Source organism: Amaranthus tricolor, chromosome 2 (genome assembly GCF_026212465.1).
Source record: "Amaranthus tricolor cultivar Red isolate AtriRed21 chromosome 2, ASM2621246v1, whole genome shotgun sequence".
NCBI classification, from domain to species: Eukaryota; Viridiplantae; Streptophyta; class Magnoliopsida; order Caryophyllales; family Amaranthaceae; genus Amaranthus; species Amaranthus tricolor.
In genome coordinates this window covers 36,006,361-36,026,761 of record NC_080048.1, presented here as the reverse complement: position 1 = coordinate 36,026,761, position 20,401 = coordinate 36,006,361, and the positions used below count along the sequence as shown (strand labels likewise).

Genomic DNA, 20,401 nt, shown 5'->3' with positions numbered 1-20,401 from the left:
AAAGCCCCTTACTCTGATACCATGATGAAAGTATGAGAGAAGATAGACAATGAACTTTCTAAACAAAAATCTTATTGATTGAATAATTGCATGTTTGATAATGTACAAAGAAAGCCTATATATGGAAAACTAATACCAGATGTCACAACAACCTTGACAAGTTGTTATAACTAACTAAGGACAGATGACATATAAAAGAGAAGACACATAAACATATTGTGTAACAATGTAAGGACAAATGGCATTAATAGAACTTGGAGTATCATCATATTTAACAACACCCTTAAGTAGTGGCAAAACATAGGGAGGGATAGGGTTTGCTCCCAAACATCTTCCTAAATATAAAAATGTATGAAGAATAATTTTTAATTTCAGCTTTGTATTTTCGTGGAGAATGTCAATTGAAAATAAAATCAGATCATTTGTTACTTTATAAAAAATACTGTTATTGAAGACTTTTTCTCACACATGCAAGCTATTCTTCACAATGTCAAAAATCATATTTAAGATTTCATTTTCTTACATCCTAATTTTGTAACCTAACGCTACTTTTATCATTCTTAGGGGGCGTTTGGTATAATATTGGAAATAGAAACGGAAAGGTAAAGATAACGATAAGTGTTAACCCATCTAGTTGTTTGGTATAAAAAATGTGAAGGAAACACTCTCTTAACAAAAGTTAATTATAATTTACCTCTTCTTTGGCAATTACTATACAAATCCATGAAACTCAACACAATCCACTCACAGATCTCTATCACCACCACTACCACCACAGTACAAACAGCCGTCACCACAACCATCATAAACCAAGTTTTCACTTTTAACCATCAAAATCTTATTAAAAAAAACTCATTTTGATACAAGTCATGAAAATTTTCAACAAATCTAGTGTCATAATTTAGTAATAGCATTGCAATACTTAAAAAGACAAGAAAAAATCATATAAAATTACAATACAGTAAAACAATTGTAAGTAATGACACAATCTGCAAACCATATGAAAACCTTAGAAAAATCATCAGATTGATTCTTATTTTTCACATAAATGCTCACATCGATGCCAAAGTTGATAACGGTATAGACGTTATTTCCCTTGAAATTCAATTATTCAAGAGATAAGAGAAAACTGAAGAAATTATAGATATTAATAGAAGATGTAAAATCTATAATTTTAAAGATGAAGGAAGAGAAAGAAGGAGTATGATAATGGAGTTCAGATCTAAGAGGTGAGTGAGAAAAAAAGGAAAAATAAAATAGTCAATAAATGATTTTGTTACCTCATCTGTATGAACTGAATCAATGTAATGAATTGGCTTATCTGAATCAAACGGATTTGTTTAACTAATTGTTACACCAAATAATAAATAACGAATTCGATCTGCTACCAAAGTTCAAAAATGTCATATCAAACACCTCCTTAGATTAAGAGTTTTTATAGGTTACTTCAAACATTGATCTATACAGTATATAAATTTATCCTACCTCAATATTTAGTTTTTGATGTTTTTTTAGTTTATCTCTTTAGTTCAAAAAGTTGGGTAGCTGGACTTAGTACTCTTTGGATTTCGTGAACTTTAAATTTTTGTGAACTATTTTGTTTTGTCACTTAGGTCTCTAAGATTTGCATTCTATGGGATGATCAATTATTTTAGTCCACAAACTATTTATAAATATAAATATAAATAATAAAGAAAAAGAACAATGACGATCAATTATTTTATGCCCCTTTAACACTTAGGCCCAAATTTGTCTCTGTATTATTTAAGTCCACAAATAATTTATCAACTCAATTTAAATCCAGACTCAAAATAATCCTCATTCTTAATATTTATTTTTTGATTTTGTATTCTAAAAATACTCCTATTACATATTTTACCCAAATGTTACAGTTTTATTGAAATCATTAATTAATTACTTTTAATTTGAATTTTATTTTAAAATTTGATATTTAATCCAATGATGAAAGTAGTACATATTACATGGATTTTTCCGTGGTTCAGTCGCACGTATTGTGCGACTGGTACCCATGTACTAAAAATCTAACTAAACTTTAAACGGTTCTTATTTTTCGCTCGATTGTCGAATTCGAACACATAATATATCGTTTGAAAGCACTTAAAGTCTAGTTTTTAATGCTGTAAACATTGTATTAATGAGATTTTCTTATCAAAAGTTATATCTAAAAATCTAAGAATGAGGGCTCACCCAGTTCTTTACGTTGCGGGAACTTTTCTTGATTTTTCCTCGAGTTGAGGGACTCTCTGGCCGCGCTCTTCTTTAAGGGTATGAGTTGTCGCTGTTCTTCCCTCCCCAAATCCTGCTCATGCTTTTTTTATGAGCGGGATACACTAGATATGATGAAGATGTATTAAATTTTAGCACAAAACTTTTTTCATTATCACTATTCTTCAATCGATGTAAAACTAAAGATTTTATATATATATATATATATATATATATATATATATATATATATATATATATATATATATATATATAAAACCCAGTTGCACAAATTGTGCGACTTGGCTTAGGTCGAGTCGTACAAAAAGTGCGATTGGATCTATTTTTCAATATTTGAAATTCTTTTTATTAATATTCATTTTTAAAATTCAAATTGTATTAAAAATTTTAGTTTTTTTGTATGTTTAATTTTAGTTTAATATTAATAAATTTTTGTTTTATAAATAAAGTTAAGTTTAAAAACATTTTCATAATTTTGTTTAAATGTGGCAATTCAATTTAAAAAAGGAAAAATTACCTAGAATAATCCAACCTTTTCATGATTTTCCTATAATAATTTCACCTATTGATTAACCATGAATAATCCCAATATTAGGGGTATTTGTTTAGAGTAAACTTGGATAACTTGATGACGTGCTATATTAGATAATTCACTAAAATAGTAAACTAAAAATTAATTTAAAATTAGAGAAAACTTTTGAAAATTTTAAATAATAAAAAAAATCAGAAATTTTTTTTAAACATTTTTTTTACATTTATTTTAATTTATTTTTTTTAAAAAAATAAAACTTAATATAGCAAATCATCCGATTATTTAAAATCACTCTAGAAAAATATCCCTTAAAATAGAGATTATTCCTAGTTAATAAATAGATAAAATTATTATTAAAAAATCATAAATAGATTGAATACTTAATTTTTCCTTTAAAAAATTGACGACATTTATAAAGTGGGTATTTTTTTTCAAGAGAACCAAATTTAATTGGTCAGAGCTGAAAGATACGGATAGTCCTAGGCTCCTAGCAGACATGAGACAACAGTACCAGCAGTAGCAGGCTAGCAGCTACCACAGGTCTGTTAATGACGTTGCTCTTTTTACCCTAAATTATTGACAGACCCTCTTAATTACCTCTTTGTTCTTTCATTTCGTCTGCCTTAAATTAACTGAATTCACCATTTTGACTTTGTTTTTCCTGCTCCTTTCATCCTATCACCTATGACTATTAATCAAAAGTTAACAAGGTCTTCAATTCATTTTGCTCTATTGCGTAAATTAAAGTAATGTTTTTTTATTGTGTAGTAAAATTAAATAAATAAATTAATAAATATCTCAAGTGCTACAATTAGAGCTTTAATGATCAAATTAAAGGTATTTTTGTCTTTATATTATGCCTTTGCCCTTTCTCCAAACACAATCTTGATATTTTTAACCTAAAATCTAAACGGATTTATGGCATATTATGGCCTTTTGTTTTCATTTGCTAAAACCTAGCTTATGATGTGTTCTACGTCTTCTATTTTCATTTGTAAGTTTCTCCGAAGGTGAAAGTTTCACTAATCATAATCTTCTTATCTTCTTTGATAATGGTATAATATATTGTCTTTTTGCCCTTTTTAAACCTTGATCATCACTTATATGAGTAGTACGAGCATGAGACGTACCCATTTAATGATGATGAGGTGATGTTTAGACACCCATATACCTCTTTGGTGGGTTCACCTCTTATACTCCTTTTAACAAAATTAATATACCAAAACAGTAATTACTTTTTCAGAGATTAAAATTAATAAATATGATAAATTATATACTCCATGTATTAATCGCATTAAAACATACATATAAAATCATACTAATAAAACATATATATAAAATCATACTAATCATATTAACTCATAAAATATTAGCATAAATACAAAGATATATGAGTACTAAATTACATTAAATCATATAAATAACCATCATGTTAAATAATAATCAAGATTCAAATATACAAATTTTTATATTAAATCAATAATATAATCTAATCTCAAACTATACAAAAGCCTCCTTATTTTAAGAAAATGAATCAAACTTTAATGCATTTGAACAACATAAATTGTTGTTGGTGATTTTATTGTGAGACATATTTTATATATAGGTTAAAGCTCAATTAATAAGATTTAATGAGAATATAAACTCTTTGTTAAGAAGTCGTCTCATTATTAGACAGTCTTTTATAAGAATAATTGTTTGAATAAATTAAAGATTCTAAGTGAATCAATTATGCATTAAGCCTCGGCCAAAAGACAATCTTAATCTGTTTAGCCCAAGGTCTAAACAAACATAGATTATGTTTGACAAGTCCAAAAGCATCAAAATTGTGTTTTGAGTAATCAGGATAATTTAAAAGTTCTATTATGAAATACTCACTATATAAAATTTTTTTTACACTATTTATCGTTTAAGCCTATTTTATATATTATGGCTTATGTGTAAGAAAAAATATAGTTAAGTGGGATCTTTGTTTGAATCGTCTATTCACATACTTTCACAATATTAAGTTTTTATAATTTTTAGATGTTGCATATAAATGATCAAAAATTAAAATGAAATGGAGGAAGTATTATGGAACAAAATGTCACGGGCTCACTTATTGACTTAGTGAAAATGGTGTGGCACTGGTGTCAATGGTTAAAGATTGCACTAGCTCAGCCTTGAAAATGTGCCTAAATATGAAGAACTTAAAGACTTTAATTTGAAGATGCTAAAGAAAATACTTAAAAAAGAGTGTTTTTGTGGAAAGGCTTTGTATTGCTTGAATGCTTTATATACAACTTGAGTGAGTTGTGAATAAGGGAGCTTGGAGTATTTATTGTGATAGCAAGCCCTAAAAGAATCCTAGAGATTTTTATAAGCTACCCTACATGGTTGTCTCTCAAGAATTCTAGGACATCTCCTATCCTAGGTCTTTCTACTAGGTTATAGATAATTCTATAAGTATTTACAATACTCTATATTATTCTAATGTGTATAAGAGAGTTCTAAAAACTTTTTGAGAACTCCAGAAAGCTTTTGATGACACGGTCTAATTTGGAAAATGAGTCAGACCGTGTCAAAAGGAAGTAAGACTAAGAGAATGTACATAAGCCAAGTATCAAGTCTGAACTAGTAATTCATGCAAAATTATAAGGGACAGTATGGACTACAAAAAGAGCCCCGCAGACACTTATAATAGGTGAGAGCCTGAGAGGGGATAGTATAAAATATTGAGAGAAGCTAAGGGAGTAATAGAGGATTGAGCATTGAGTCTTGCCTTAATTGAAATAAATAGTGTATTATCTAATTTTGTAATTAAATTTGACTTTAAATAGTATTTAAAATATAGTTTATCCGTTCTAAAATACTTGTTACATTACGCTTTTTTGAACTATTTCTCATTCAAGCTTATATTATATATTGCGGTTGATGTTTAAGAAAAAATATAGGTAAGTGGAATCTTGTTTGAATCGTCTAATCGCGTACTTTCATAATATTAATTTTTGAATTTTTAGATGTGTAGATTTTAATATATAAATGATCAAAATATTACATCAGATTGCGTAAAAAGTCAAATGTAGCAAGTATAGTAGAACGTAGAAATTTAAAAATCAATGTAAATTTAAGATTTGATTTTAGATCGACCGAAAAATTTGATCTGAAATTGATCAGTTAACCAAATTATTGACTATAGGCTGTAGCTCAATTAATATACCCTATTAGTGTATCGCATACACGCATCTAACTTTGTAATCGAATCTGACTTTAAAATAATATTTAAAATATACTTCCTCTGTTCATTATACTTGCTACATTTTTTAAATTATGTTTGACTAAAAATTATAAAAATTTGATAATATGAAAGTATTCGCTTAGACCATTCAAATAAGATCTCACTTGAATATGTTTTTTTCTAAGACATTAGCTGCAATATATAAAATAAGCTTAAAAGATGAATTCAATAATTTTTATGTAGCGACCATTTCAGAACGGAAGAAGTATAAAATCAATATTGATATAAAATTTAATTTTAAATCGATCGAGATAACTTGATTCGATATCGATCAGATGACCAAATAAAGTGACTATAGCCCTCTTCCTTCAATCAATATACCTTATTAATCCATAAAAAAAAATTAAAAAAATAAAATCGAGAGTCGAGACGCATGCAATAGAACTCATCATTCTGTCCTCCGTCTCCCACGCAAACTACTCTCTTCCTTACCTTACCTCACCTCACTTCTCTCCCTTCTTCTATTTTCAAAAAGTCTTTTCTACACCATTCCCATCCCTCCATACCTTTTTCCCTCTTTTCTTTCCAGCAATGCAGTGTTTCAGACCCAAATTTCTTTGTTCTGTCTATTCAATATTCAATATGGGTTAATGTTAATCAGAGTATCAGTTACTAGTTATTGTTAATTAAGAAGATGCTGGCTACTACTACTGTTACTACTACTCTAGAAGATGAAGATAGTTCTTCCTTTTTAAGTTCATTTTCAGAAAGCAGTTGATTTGACAGAAGTAACAGCAACCGCTGTCAAATTCATACAAGGGTTCTTTAGTTAACTGATAGATCTTGATTGCCCAACTTTTATTTGAAATTTAGATATTTCCCTCCTCTTTATATTGAAAATTATGGGTTTTATCATTTATGGTTATGAAGTTAAGAATTTTCTTTGTTTAGATCAAAAATAGTGATCTTTTAGAGGTACTGTTTGGTTGGTGGTAATTTCATAAACTCTGATCTTGAGAATTTGGAATACATTTCCTTGTATTATTTTTAGAATGGTGTAGTTATCTGCTAATATTAGAAAAAAGGGGGAAAAAGTTAAATTATTTAAAATATATCTGGTAATTTTGGTGGGTTAGTGTAATTATACCTTATTTATCTAGTTCTGGTTAGTTTGAACTCTTGCACACCAACTGTTTTGAGTGTTTGCGTCAGAGAGAGGAAAAAAAGGGAAGGGTGTGTATTAAATTCTGGGTTGTTGAAAACTAAAAGGAAAAAGGTAATTTGTTAAGAAGAGCTGTATAAATGATGTCAATGTCCTGCAAGGATGGTAAGGGAGGGATGGATAATGGTAAGTATGTGAGGTATACACCTGAGCAGGTTGAAGCCCTTGAGAGGCTCTATCATGAATGCCCTAAACCCAGCTCTCTTCGCCGCCAGCAGCTCATCCGTGAGTGTCCTATTCTCTCTAATATTGAGCCTAAGCAGATCAAAGTCTGGTTTCAAAATAGAAGGTAAATTCTACTAGTTTATGGTATCTTTTGGAATAAAGATATGATAGTAATTTAGTGTCATAATTCAGATTTTGTGACAATGTATATTTTGTACTAGTAAGTAACTCCGTTCCAAAATACTTGTAATGTTTGCTTTTTTGGCGGGTTCAATGCACTAATTTATTTCTTAAAATTTTTAATTATGTAAAATAAAAAATTATAAAAAGTTGATATTATTAATCTTTGCAATGAGATGTATCTACTTTTTAACTTATAAATAAAAAATTAATCACAAAGTGAGGGTGATAATGAATAGTGGCATTTTCCTAGTGTTGCAACTAATTTGGAACGGAGGAAGTGATGATGATGATGATGATAAGGATATGTTTTGTAGTAGTATCTATCAAAATAATGTTCATATTCATTAATCATAGAATGTCCATGTTTTGTGTAATCTTAAGTATTAGTAATTCAATTTGGTGGTTTGGAAATTATAATTCTTTTTGTCAATTAATACAATAGTTTTCTTTGTGATTGTAATTTGTGTATGTGGTTAAATGTGGAACAGATGTAGAGAGAAGCAAAGGAAAGAGGCATCAAGGCTGCAAGCAGTGAATAGGAAGCTGACTGCAATGAATAAGCTGTTAATGGAAGAGAATGATAGGTTGCAAAAACAGGTTTCTCATCTGGTTTATGAGAATGGCTATTTTCGCCAGCAAACACAGAAAGTAAGCTTAAAAAATGGTCAAGTTTTTTGAATGATTAAAATGTTTACTTTTAATATTGGTTCATTAGTTTGACTCTTTAATGAAGTCTTGTTTGGTTGATGGGGTTAAATGTAAATTAATGAATGAGTTTTATTATTAATTTCCAGGGAATGTGCTATGTCATAAATTTTAATGGCAATGAATCTCCTTTCGGTAAATCGGAAAGAATCTAGACGTGGGCGGCTTAAGCCATGACCCGGGTCATTTGAATAAAAAGCCAATTAATAGTGAGTTGTGTAGCACAACAACTAAGTTCTAACTGTTCACATGCAGCGATGGTGTTCGATCCATCCTATATATTGTATTTTAGATTCGCCTTGTTTGGACAGAAAAAGCATGATCAAAAACGTTTTTATTTAAATAATACTCACTCCGTTTCTTTTCAAACGTCCCATTTGTTTTTTGGATACTATTCATTATTCACTCTTAATTTGTATTTTATTTTTAATCTTTATTTTTAATTTAGTTAAAACATAGTCAAATGAAATCTTGTTTGATTCGTTCCAACAAAAGGTTTATTAATATCTAGTTTTTATAATTTTTAATTATGCACAATGGGAGGTATTAAGGCTAGTATTAGTGCATTGGCAAACGTGTTCAAATCAAATGGGACATTTGAAAAGAAACAGCGGAAGTACTAAATTTTCATTGTGGTTTGCACTATTTAATACCAACAACCAAACTGGACGCGAGAGTATCATTGTACATTTGCATTAAAGTGGGTTTATTATCAACAAAATATATAAGTTTCTTTATTTGGTGGTTGCAGTCTGGTATTGCTAGTAAAGATACAAGTTGTGAATCAGTGGTGACGAGTGGTCAACACCATTTGACGCCACAGCATCCGCCAAGAGATGCTAGTCCTGCAGGGTAAAGTGGGGAATAATTTGGTTGTTGTGTCATTTTCTTATAAACAAAAAAGTGCACTGTGAACTTTTTTTGTTGCTGTGTGGCTTATGACTTTGTGCTTTATTTTTTTCAATTTTTCCCAGACTTTTGTCCATTGCAGAAGAAACTTTAGCAGAGTTTCTTTCAAAGGCTACTGGAACTGCTGTTGAGTGGGTCCAAATGCCTGGAATGAAGGTACCTTTTCTTTATTATATATAAAATCCTTAAATACTAGCATTAATTTTTTAATCAATTTCCATGTAATGCTAATACATTAGTCATGTCTTGTCCACTTTTGGAATCAAATAACATTTCAAAACATTGGATGCAAGTTTTGCTAATCAGTGGGTTACTTTGTAGCCTGGTCCGGATTCCATTGGAATCATTGCTATTTCTCATGGTTGCACTGGAGTGGCAGCACGAGCCTGCGGCCTGGTTGGTCTTGAACCTACCAGGGTAAGTGGATTTTGCTTTTAATTGATGATGAGAATCACTAGTGGGTGCTTCTTTTAGTGACCTTTTATTTGAACTTACAGGTAGCAGAAATCCTCAAGGATAGGCCATCGTGGTTTCGCGATTGCCGAGCTGTGGATGTGCTTAACGTGCTGCCTACTGCCAATGGTGGAACCATTGAGCTGCTGTACATGCAGGTTAGATGGCTACATCGATGAGTGTGTTTTTCCTTGGTGCTGAGATATGTAATTTTTGTTGCTCACAGTGTTCTTCACAACTTTTTTTCTGCTTTCAGCTCTACGCTCCTACTACGCTGGCGCCTGCCCGCGATTTCTGGTTGCTTCGCTATACTTCTATTATGGAGGATGGTAGTCTGGTGGTAGGTATTCTTTTTATATTTGTACTCTAGTAATTGACTAGGTTGTAACCTACTAGGCTCTAATACTGCTGCTGGTTTCATGTTTCATTACCAACGTATTTTCGAATCCAGGTTTGTGAAAGGTCAATTAACAATACTCAGAATGGTCCGAGCATGCCTTCTGTTCAGAACTTTGTAAGAGCAGAGATGCTGCCTAGTGGGTATCTGATAAGACCTTGTGAGGGAGGTGGCTCTATAATACATATTGTTGACCATATGGACCTTGAGGTATAGTATTCTGAAGCTTTTGCACAGTACAATGCTTAGTTCTGATTCGTCGTGATGTTATTTTAACTAATTATCAAATTTTCCCTACTCTGTAAAGCCATGGAGTGTGCCTGAAGTATTGCGCCCTTTGTATGAATCACCAACAGTTGTAGCCCAGAAAACAACGATGGCGGTAATATAACATTTTTGGCCCCTACATTTTGATTATGGTTTATTAAATTGCTTAATTAGTGAACCATTTTAACTTAAGTCAGCCATATTAAGAAGACAGGTTGTGTTTGTATCACCTCTTACAATTTGTTATTTGGCTGCAGGCACTGCGTCAACTAAGGCAGATTGCTCAGGAAGTTTCCCAACCTAATGTCTCTAACTGGGGCAGGCGACCTGCAGCTCTGCGAGCTCTTAGCCAGAAGTTGAGCAGGTGGTTTACTTGTGACATGTCTCAATTTTTTTATTAAAACATTTTCTATCAGAAAATGATGATTTTCAATTTACAGGGGTTTTAATGAAGCCCTAAATGGGTTTACTGATGAAGGGTGGTCAATGAGTGGGAATGATGGCGTAGATGATGTCACTATTCTTGTTAACTCGTCACCTGACAAACTGATGGCTTTAAATCTAGCATATACTAATGGGTTTTCATCTGTGAGCAATACTGTTTTATGTGCGAGAGCATCAATGCTTTTACAGGTTCGTTCTAGTTCATGTTGCAGGATTTCACCATCAAGGACAATTTTTTCCGAAATGTTTTCATTTCAGTTATGTAGGCCAATTGAAAAACATTGCATAATTCTGTTGAATCCTTTCTCCTTTTGTTCTTCCTTTTGCTGTAAGGATCAAGGGTGCTTTAAAGAGAAATTCAGCAATGATTTCCATTTCTCATGTGATTCTAAATTGCCTTCTGATATTGTCAGTAGATGCAAGGATTGAGGTCAAATATTTAGCTACATTCTTTTACGTCCACCAAAGCCTTTTGAATTTGTTAGTAAAAGAGAGGAATGGGAGAGGATGCAGCAGGGTTGGGTGTCTCCTGTCATTTTGTGACCACTGTTGGAGACTGTTGTTATCAAAAAAAGTTGATATGCCTTTAATGGTGTTTTGGTTCTTTGCTGTGTACATGTGCAAAATAAGACATTCTTGATGCGTTCGTCATTTCGGCAGTGGACAAAAAATGTAGATGACCTAAGACTTTGGACTTTTTCAATTTGCACCGTCTTCATCTTGAATGTTTTTTTGAGTTGGCATTGCATTATAAGTTTGTAACTTATCACTTGCCTTCATTATTCTAGGTAAAGTTTCTCAATTGAGGTTTCTTTAACCCTTCACATGCTTACACGTATATCCTGATTAGTGAGTTGTGAAATACCTAAACTGTATGGAAGAAGCTTGATTTTATTTGATCAAAATTCACCTATGCTTAACTGAAAGTCACTTTTTATGTGGAGTGCTGTATATTTTGAGTTGAATTAACTAATTCCGTGGGGCTTGACTTAGTGTTTTTCTTTTTGTGTTAGTGGCTACCTTGTGCTTGAGAGAGCAAGTTTTTTAATTTGTTTTCTTGTTTAGGTTGTGAAGGTCACAAGTCAAACCAATAGACAATATACATTTTCTGAAAATTACCTCACCGTGTTTTTCCTTTTTGATTCGGCTCTGTATTCCATGCTCCTTGAGATGGAATGTGGTTGACTCATACTAGAACGGTTTAATCCCTTTTACCTGCTACAAGGATAATTCCTTTTAATCCCTATTGAAACTAAAAATGTATCAAAATTGTAAATTTTGACAAAATTTCGATTCTGCTCTCAACTTTTATTTGATTTGTTGGTGATCCACAATTTGTATCGGATTCCTGTGCAGAATTAGTTTGTCGATAATGATGAATAAGTTCTGTTAGCTTTAGTTTCTGTATGAAGGGAGTAATGTTTTATTTATTTTATCTTGCAGTCGATGAATTGATATGCACGTATTTGTATAGATTTCTTTGTGTTCCATAAAGTTCATGAAGTACTTCTGTTCTTCCTTCTCTCCTCCCATGATTCAAGAAACTTAGTTTTCGAGACTCAAAGATGCTCACGAGCGAGAGAGAGATGAATACATGAAGTAGTTAAGTTTTGAGACTACAACCTTTGATATCTCTAGACTCTAGCCATAAATTTCCCTTTCTTTCCACTCCCCCGACCCAAAATAGATAGAGACAATCAATCTCTGTTCTCCTAACTTACTTTTATATCAGTTCTGTTCACTTCCATCCATCACTTTCACTCTCACGTTTCCCAGGTTTTATTTCAATTCCATTTAACTCAATCTCATTAAGATGGACAATACAGGCCTGAGAGTAAGGGAGAGAAAGAATAGGGGCAAAAGGGAGAACAATAGCTGAAGTCTTAACTATGGTCGATGATTAGGTTTTCTGAAGTAGATCAGAATGGGCTGATACAACATTGCCAAATTATTGTTGCTCCGGACCTTGCAAAATAATGTTTAATCCATTGCTGGCTTGCTAATATTTTTATCTTCACAGAATGTACCCCCTGCAGTTCTTCTTAGGTTCCTTAGGGAGCATAGATCAGAATGGGCTGATAACAACATTGATGCTTACTTGGCCGTCGCTGCCAAAATTAGTCCATGTAGCTTGCCTGGATCACGAATGGGGGGTTTTGGTAATCAAGTTATTCTCCCATTGGCGCATACCATTGAGCATGAGGAGGTATGTGATTTTCGTTGAATGTAATATATTTTGTATGAATGTTTATCACACTTGAACTCAGACTTCATAGTGTGGTTCGTGTTACTTTTAATAAATTTTTGCATTTTATATTGTTAGTTGTTGGAAGTCATCAAACTTGAAGGTGTTGTTAGTTGTCCTGAAGATGCTATGATGCCAAGAGACATGTTTCTTTTGCAAGTAAGTTCTGAGCATCACTTTCCTTAGCTGTTAGTCCTAAAAGTTTGACATTTATCTATTATCAACCACAAAATAATAATTTGGATCCCTTGATTTTCTTCAAAGAATTTACATCTTAGATATTCTTGTATATTCTTTTCTAGTTTCACGTTTTATTATCTTTCTTTCTTGATCATTGCACTTTCTGGTTTGACGAATAACTCCTACATGATAATCAAAATTTTGAAATTTCGTTTGCACTTTTCTTCTATTCTGCTAATTGTTTGAAGAAGGTGCATTTGTGCACAGGATTGCAGTTAAGTGTTTCTATTGTTTCTTTTATGTCATCCATCAGATGAAATAGTGATATTTCACATGGTATTTAAGCAACTATTTTTAAAATTATGAAAAGTTAAGCTACATCAGAGTGGGAAAATCATGTGTTTTTTTGTGGGGATGGTTGATGGTGAAGTCTTTGGACATTCATTTAACCTAATCTGTGGCTTATGGTACATAGTTTTAATCAGATTCCAGTTTGAATGAGGTAAATAGGGTACTTTTTTTTTTTTAAAAAAATTATCGCTAGATGTGTATACGATAGTTTATTTAAGGTGCTTGATGGAGACCTTTGTTACCTGAATCTTAGAATTTTGGTTAATGGTTTCTGCATGCTTGTTTTAAAAAATGTAAATGTGGAAAGAGAAAAACCAGAGACAACAGTGCAAAATACAACAAATGCATTAGTTAAATGAATATCCTGACTGTAAGTAGTGTTTTGAACCAAGCTGATGTTAGGACTTTAAAATATTGTTACTCATCTATGTGCAGTTTTGTTTACTAATATGATCTCCATTAGTGATCATGGAGGCATCATGCTGCCAGAGTTGGTTGCATTGTTATACTTCAATAGAATACCTGAATATAGTGCCTCATTACATTCCTTGAGGACTTCTTAAATACATTCTCCAGAAGTTTGAAATTTCACATGGAAGTTCAGTATCTTAAAGAATAAAGCCTCATGTCAATTGAAAATGATGTTATATTAGAGTTCAAACAACGCGTATCAAACTCTAATATTACCAAGATTGAGGGTATGAGGTTTTGTGATGAACAAATTACACTTTCAATGAGAACAATGTTTGTAGGAGATAATAATGCAATAAAAATGACACAAAGATTTAATGAGGTTCACCCAATTAACGCTACGTTCTCTGGTGTGTAGTATCTCTTATATTATCACAAAGGAGTTCAAAGAACTCTCAAATGGAGAATTACAATAGAGAAAAGATTAGGCTTGTGTTTAGGCTTAGAGATTTTGTGGATGTGTTACAATGGCATATGAAACCTTTATTTATAGGGGTTTGTACATTAATAAATATTATATTGTTAAGGCTAAGGATTAATGCACAATAAACAACTTTAAGGAACGTCAAGAGTCAAAAATCTAATCCAATGCTCGATCAAGGCAATGCTTCATAACTTGGATGCCTCGTACAAGAATCTTCACGCTTTAGTCTTCTCATTTGCTATTATTCATCATGCCATAATTCATCGTTATTACACCCATGTTTAAGTCTCTTGTTAAATGCCTCATAACTTCATGCATTGAACACGCACTTAAACTCCACAATAAACTTCCCTGTTAATGTGCATACTCAATGCACACACTTTAACACACATTAATCCACGCATGGGATTCCATCTCTATGCTCACATAATGCATAGAATTTATTTGGTGAATTCAAGTCACCATTTAACACTAACATCAATTTTGCTTGTTGATGGAATTTGTTTGTTATGTTCTTGTCTGACATTTTAAAAAATTCCTTTGCAGCTATGTAGTGGAATGGATGAGAATGCTGTCGGCACATGTTCTGAACTCATATTTGCTCCTATAGATGCTTCGTTTGCTGACGATGCTCCCCTTCTGCCTTCTGGATTTCGCATTATTCCTCTGGACTCTGTGAAGGTTGCCTTTCTCTCACTCTTTTTAATTGTTTGATTTTCATCAATTTTAGAACCCTGATGTTTGTATGTTTCTCATGCTTTTGTAATATTTTGTGAAAATGTTGTTTAATTAGGAAAACTCGAGTCCAAACCGCACTTTGGATCTTGCATCTGCTTTGGAAGTTGGTCCATCTGCAAATAGATCTTCGTCTGATAATTCTGCCTCTGGAAATAATATGAGATCGGTGATGACAATCGCATTTCAATTTGCTTTCGAGAGCCATTTGCAAGAAAATGTGGCATCTATGGCTCGACAATATGTTCGCAGCATCATATCTTCAGTTCAGAGGGTGGCCTTGGCTCTTTCTCCTCATTTGGGCTCTCAAGCGGGACTTAGGTCTCCGCTTGGAAATCCTGAAGCTCACACTTTGGCTCGATGGATTGTCCAAAGTTATAGGTGTGTCTCTTGACCTTTGAGGCTTGATGCTTCTATCAAGTTTAAGAACCAACTTTGTTGTCATGGTTTGACAAATGAAAACGAAAGGTAACATGAAGTTGAAGTGTATGGTGCTATGTGGTTTCCATCATACTCATTTTGGTATGATTGTGGGAAATTCATTTTGATAGCTCTAAGCTGGTAGCCAAAGTATTCGGAAAATTCATAAAGTAGCAAATATTAGTTTGTTATGCTACGTGACCTAAATGGAAAATAATTGTTAATTCACTATGAGGTTGATAAAAAAGAACAAGCTTTTCCCCTCAAAAACCAGCATTGTCATCTTCCTTTTTTATCTTCCGGAACCCAAACCTGTAACCCATTTTCTTGTCACTTCATCTTATTAATCTTCTTTTCAATCATTTTATCTTCCTCTTCCCTAATAAAATCCCTTCTTTTTCACCATTTTCCTTAAAAACACCAGCATTTGCTTCTCATCCCTTCATAAACTTTCGACGAAGGTTTTATGGTTCAGCAAATGCTTTATTATTGGCGCACTATCATCATTGCATGCTAAGTCGAGTAAATTATTTTGAAAATGCTGTGATGATTACTGGGATTAGACTCAAGTAAAAAGATTAAGGAATCAAATGAAATGATAACATACTTCCAACAATTAAAAAATCTGAAAGTCTCGATGAAATTGATTAAAATCAATTTTCACTCAACTTTTGATGATTTTTTTGGGTTTGTTGAGAATAATGCAATGAAACCAATTGAGAATTTGATGGATGTGTAACCAATTTATAATTTCCCGGGTCGTAAAGTAAATTCGATTTCTTTACTTTATTTGGGGTTACTACTGGTCAGTGGGCAAGATTTTTTTTTAATGATTGGTATTAAAAAAAGAGGGCAAGGAAGATGAGGAACAAATAGTAAGAGTAACCATCAGTACGAAACTTGTTTTAATACCATATCTGGTAGTGGAAAATTTGTTTTATCGAGTTTTTGTTTGAAGAAGAGTTTTGGGTACTATATAGGTTTAATCAGTCAAAAAATGGGATTTAGTATGAGACTGAGTTTTATTTAAAGGGAAGATATTGGGATATAAATGGTGGTTAATGGTTCGCAAATATGAGAGTAACAATGATGGATAGCTTCAAACTCTATTGGTGGAATGAGAAATTTGAACTTGTTTTTGAACCAATGGCATAAGTAGAAGAATTAGCTATTAGAGTGACTGATGAATTGAACGAAAAGTAGGAAGTATAGGGGCTCAAGATTAGGGGTTTTGGAAATTCAAAACGAGGAGAAGATGATGGGGACGATGCTGATTTCCAAGAAAAAGCTTTTCATTTTATTATAATTAATTTATCGGTGAAAACATGCTAGACAAGATTTCTTTCCCCAATAAAGTCTGAGTTAATTGCAATTCAGCATGTTTATTGTAAAGTCTGAGTTAATTGCAATTCAGCATGTTTAAAAATAATCCGAAGTTCTAAACAAGGAAACTTGAAACACTTTGTTCTCTTAATACGTATGTGCGCACAGGCTGCCTTAAATATTGTGTTTCTTCAGATGTCTGAATGTTCAGAATACAAGATTGATTTCGATTTTCCGGTGTAGCTTAGTGGGTTTGTCTTCCTGTACAGATGCTTTTTGGGAGTGGAGCTTCTTAAATCGACCGGTGAAGGTAGCGATGCTATCTTGAAGAGCCTCTGGCATCACTCTGATGCAATCATGTGCTGCTCTTTAAAGGTGATCAACTTTGTTTTCCGCATTTCATGAAATTTTTTCCTTGTTTTTCAGGCTTTTAAAAAATGTCTTAATTTATTAAAATAATTTCATAATTAGGTAAAGGTACAATACTAATGCTGATATTAGAAATAATTCATGTGTTTAAATTAGATACAACTCATACAAGTACAAAGGTTTCCAAATCTGTATTTTGCATTACTGATTTGGTTTCATTTACTTCTGCAGGCTCTGCCAGTTTTCACCTTTGCAAATCAGGCAGGTCTTGACATGCTTGAAACAACCTTGGTTGCCCTGCAAGACATCACATTGGAGAAGATCTTGGATGATCACGGACGGAAGACTCTCGTCTCAGAATTTCCCCAGATTCTTCAACAGGTTTTTAGAATTACTTTACGTTCAAAATCCTTGCTTGATCGAAAAAACATTTCATTGAACCAGTGCCATTGAGTATGGGGTGTTGGATAGTGGGTGTTTACGTTGATCTTTGGTAGAAAATATTCTCTCCAATTCACTACTAATGTCCCATTTGCTTTATGCACTCTATCTAATGCACTTATTCAATCATTAATATCTCTAATTGTGCATAACTAAAAATAATGGAAAGTTGATATGAATAATCCTTGCATTGAGACGAATTAAACAAGATCCCATTTGACTATGTTTTAACTTATAGATTAATAATAAAATACAAATTAAAGTAAGAGATGAATAATGTCCAAAAAGCAAATGGGAATTAGAGGGAGTATTATTTAAGATAACAGAGCATAAATTGTTTTTAAAATCAACTTTATAGAAATTCCTACTTGATATTATCAAAAATCCGAACTTTGAGGGTCATTGTTTTTTGAAGGCCTTGACCTTTTCAGACTGGTTGAACCGGTAAAGGAGATAAAAAAGAAAATATCTTCAAAAATAAGAAAAACAGGGTTACCAGCAACCCTCTCCAGTCTCCCCCACGCACCACCTGTAGCCCCCTCCCCACCGTTCAACCACCATCCTTTGACCCGCTTCCCAACACGTCCTCACCATTGCTCCATGCCTGCCCTCTTCGTGAACCACTAAGGAAGTAATCAACTAGCAAAGGATTCCATACGACCACACCACTACCACAACACCTTCAGACCACCCCACCTAACCCAGACACACCTACCGACCAAAAAGGTTAAGAAGTTTCATGGGTTTCAGTAACAACAGGTTGAGTTTTGGTCGGTGGGTGTTGCCTAGGATAGAGGAGTTTGTTAAGGGGGTGCTATAGAATCCATTACTTCCTTTGTTGGTGGTTCACGTAGGGGGAGGCACAAAGCAATGTCCAGGGTGTGTTCTTGAACGAGTTGGAGGCACGAAGCGTGTTGAATTTCTAAAATCAGTTTTTCATAAATAAAAAGTGCCCATTATTTGATGAGCCATCTTAAGATAGTCCGTTATAATTTGAAACCCATAAATTCTTCTTTTAACAGCGGCACAAACTTATTTTTGTGCTGATGCTATAGTTCTATATTCTTTTCCGTGTAGGGTTTTGCATGCCTTCAAGGCGGTATCTGTCTTTCAAGCATGGGCCGTCCAGTGTCTTACGAGAGGGCAGTGGCGTGGAAGGTGCTGAATGAAGAAGAGAACGCGCACTGCATTTGCTTTATGTTCATGAACTGGACGTTTGTCTAATAAGCTGGCAGCCGTAGTCTAGTACTCCCTAGTCGAAATACTTAAAACAGGGTTATTTATGTTTCATTTGTTGTCCTGGTTCTTTGAAACCATCGTAAACTGATTATCTATGGAAGTTGCAGCTAAGGCATAGACCTCGAACTGCTTTCTGTTTATACTATATTCGTATAATCGTATCTGTCTACATCGTCTGTAGTTCAAATTCGCAGTAGGTTGCTGGCGTTTGACATTTTATTAATTTTGACGTTGCTCATTAGATAACCATGGTTGGAACAGGTATGATAATTTGCTACATTTTTTTACCTTTTCAGGTGAATATATCCTATTGTTTCTGCTTGTTATGGGGTCAAATACAATTTATTTAGTCAATCCTAAACCATCCACATTGGTCCACTAACTTTCTAAAATAACTACCCACCTACTCACTACCATCATACCCATGATATCCATTAATTCAATAACCAATTTTCATTCCCCTATTATAAATACTTGTTGCATATCTCTTTTACATTTAAATCTTTTATATTCCTATCGTTACTTCGCTCAAATAAACTGTTGGACCAAAGTCCAACGTTGGGCTTATATGTAAATATTTATATGTCATTATAATTAATTAAAAATGTCTTTATGCTCTGATTAAAGTGATCTAATTAAAGTTAAAGGGTTTAGACTTAAATATATCAATAGGTTGTGGGCCTTAAATGTATAGAGACTCGTTTTATGACTGAGTTCTATAATGGGCCGGATACCAGTCACAAGTTATTATATATATAGAAGTTATGGTCCCTAGGTTAGACATATTCCTTTTCTCCTGTCATCCCATTATCAAAGAGAATTAAGAGTGATAACGTTAAGGGTTGTTACTTTAGGGAATACGTGTTAATCTTGAAGATCTAAATGCTCTAATCTTCAAGATTATCTACCGTGCTATGGAATTAGGTATTCTTTAGTTTTGTTTTTTTTGGTTTGTTCTTCTAATTCAACATAATCGATCCTGTTTGTTAGTAATGGTAATCACCATTTTTTGTCCCATCATAAACTGCCCTCCTACTTACAATGTATACTTAACCAATAATCTTCAATTGATCTGAGCTCTTCCTACAATCCATTAATCTTGTATTCATTTAATATCATACAATCATTGATTTCTGTTTTTCGATTTGACTTGAGCGTCAGAGGGGTTTTTCGAGAAATCACCCCAGGCAAGGCTGTATTGTAGGATTTGAGGTCTCATCGGCGGAAGCGCTTTCAGCATACTGACAGTTGTGTCCGACTACACTTTATTTTCAGGTATTTTAGGTATCTTTTGCACTTCCTCCTTTTATTACCGAAACACTGCTCAAATACAGAATTGTATGTTCCTTAAAACATGCAGGAATTCAAAGGATTTAAATAAGTAATGAAGTCGGCTTATCACGAAGTCTCTTTGGAGGCAACATATTTTGGACATAACTAATATTTTTTTATTTTTTAATTT

At 32.9% G+C, this 20,401-nt stretch overlaps 1 protein-coding gene across 1 annotated transcript; it reads left to right on the top strand.

The window, feature by feature from the left end:
• Window positions 1-6,399: 6,399 nt before the first annotated feature.
• Window positions 6,400-19,761, top strand: LOC130805841 (homeobox-leucine zipper protein ATHB-15-like). The gene is made up of 18 exons (XM_057670632.1): window positions 6,400-7,507; window positions 8,055-8,214; window positions 9,023-9,123; window positions 9,246-9,336; window positions 9,502-9,597; window positions 9,678-9,791; window positions 9,890-9,973; window positions 10,085-10,240; window positions 10,338-10,412; window positions 10,555-10,661; window positions 10,738-10,930; window positions 12,762-12,947; window positions 13,065-13,145; window positions 14,959-15,093; window positions 15,206-15,528; window positions 17,160-17,265; window positions 17,491-17,640; window positions 18,778-19,761. The coding sequence occupies exons 1-18, from the start codon at window positions 7,299-7,301 to the stop codon at window positions 18,922-18,924; spliced, it is 2,514 nt and encodes an 837-aa protein (XP_057526615.1). The 5' UTR covers window positions 6,400-7,298; the 3' UTR covers window positions 18,925-19,761.
• The last annotated feature ends 640 nt before the right edge of the window (window positions 19,762-20,401 follow it).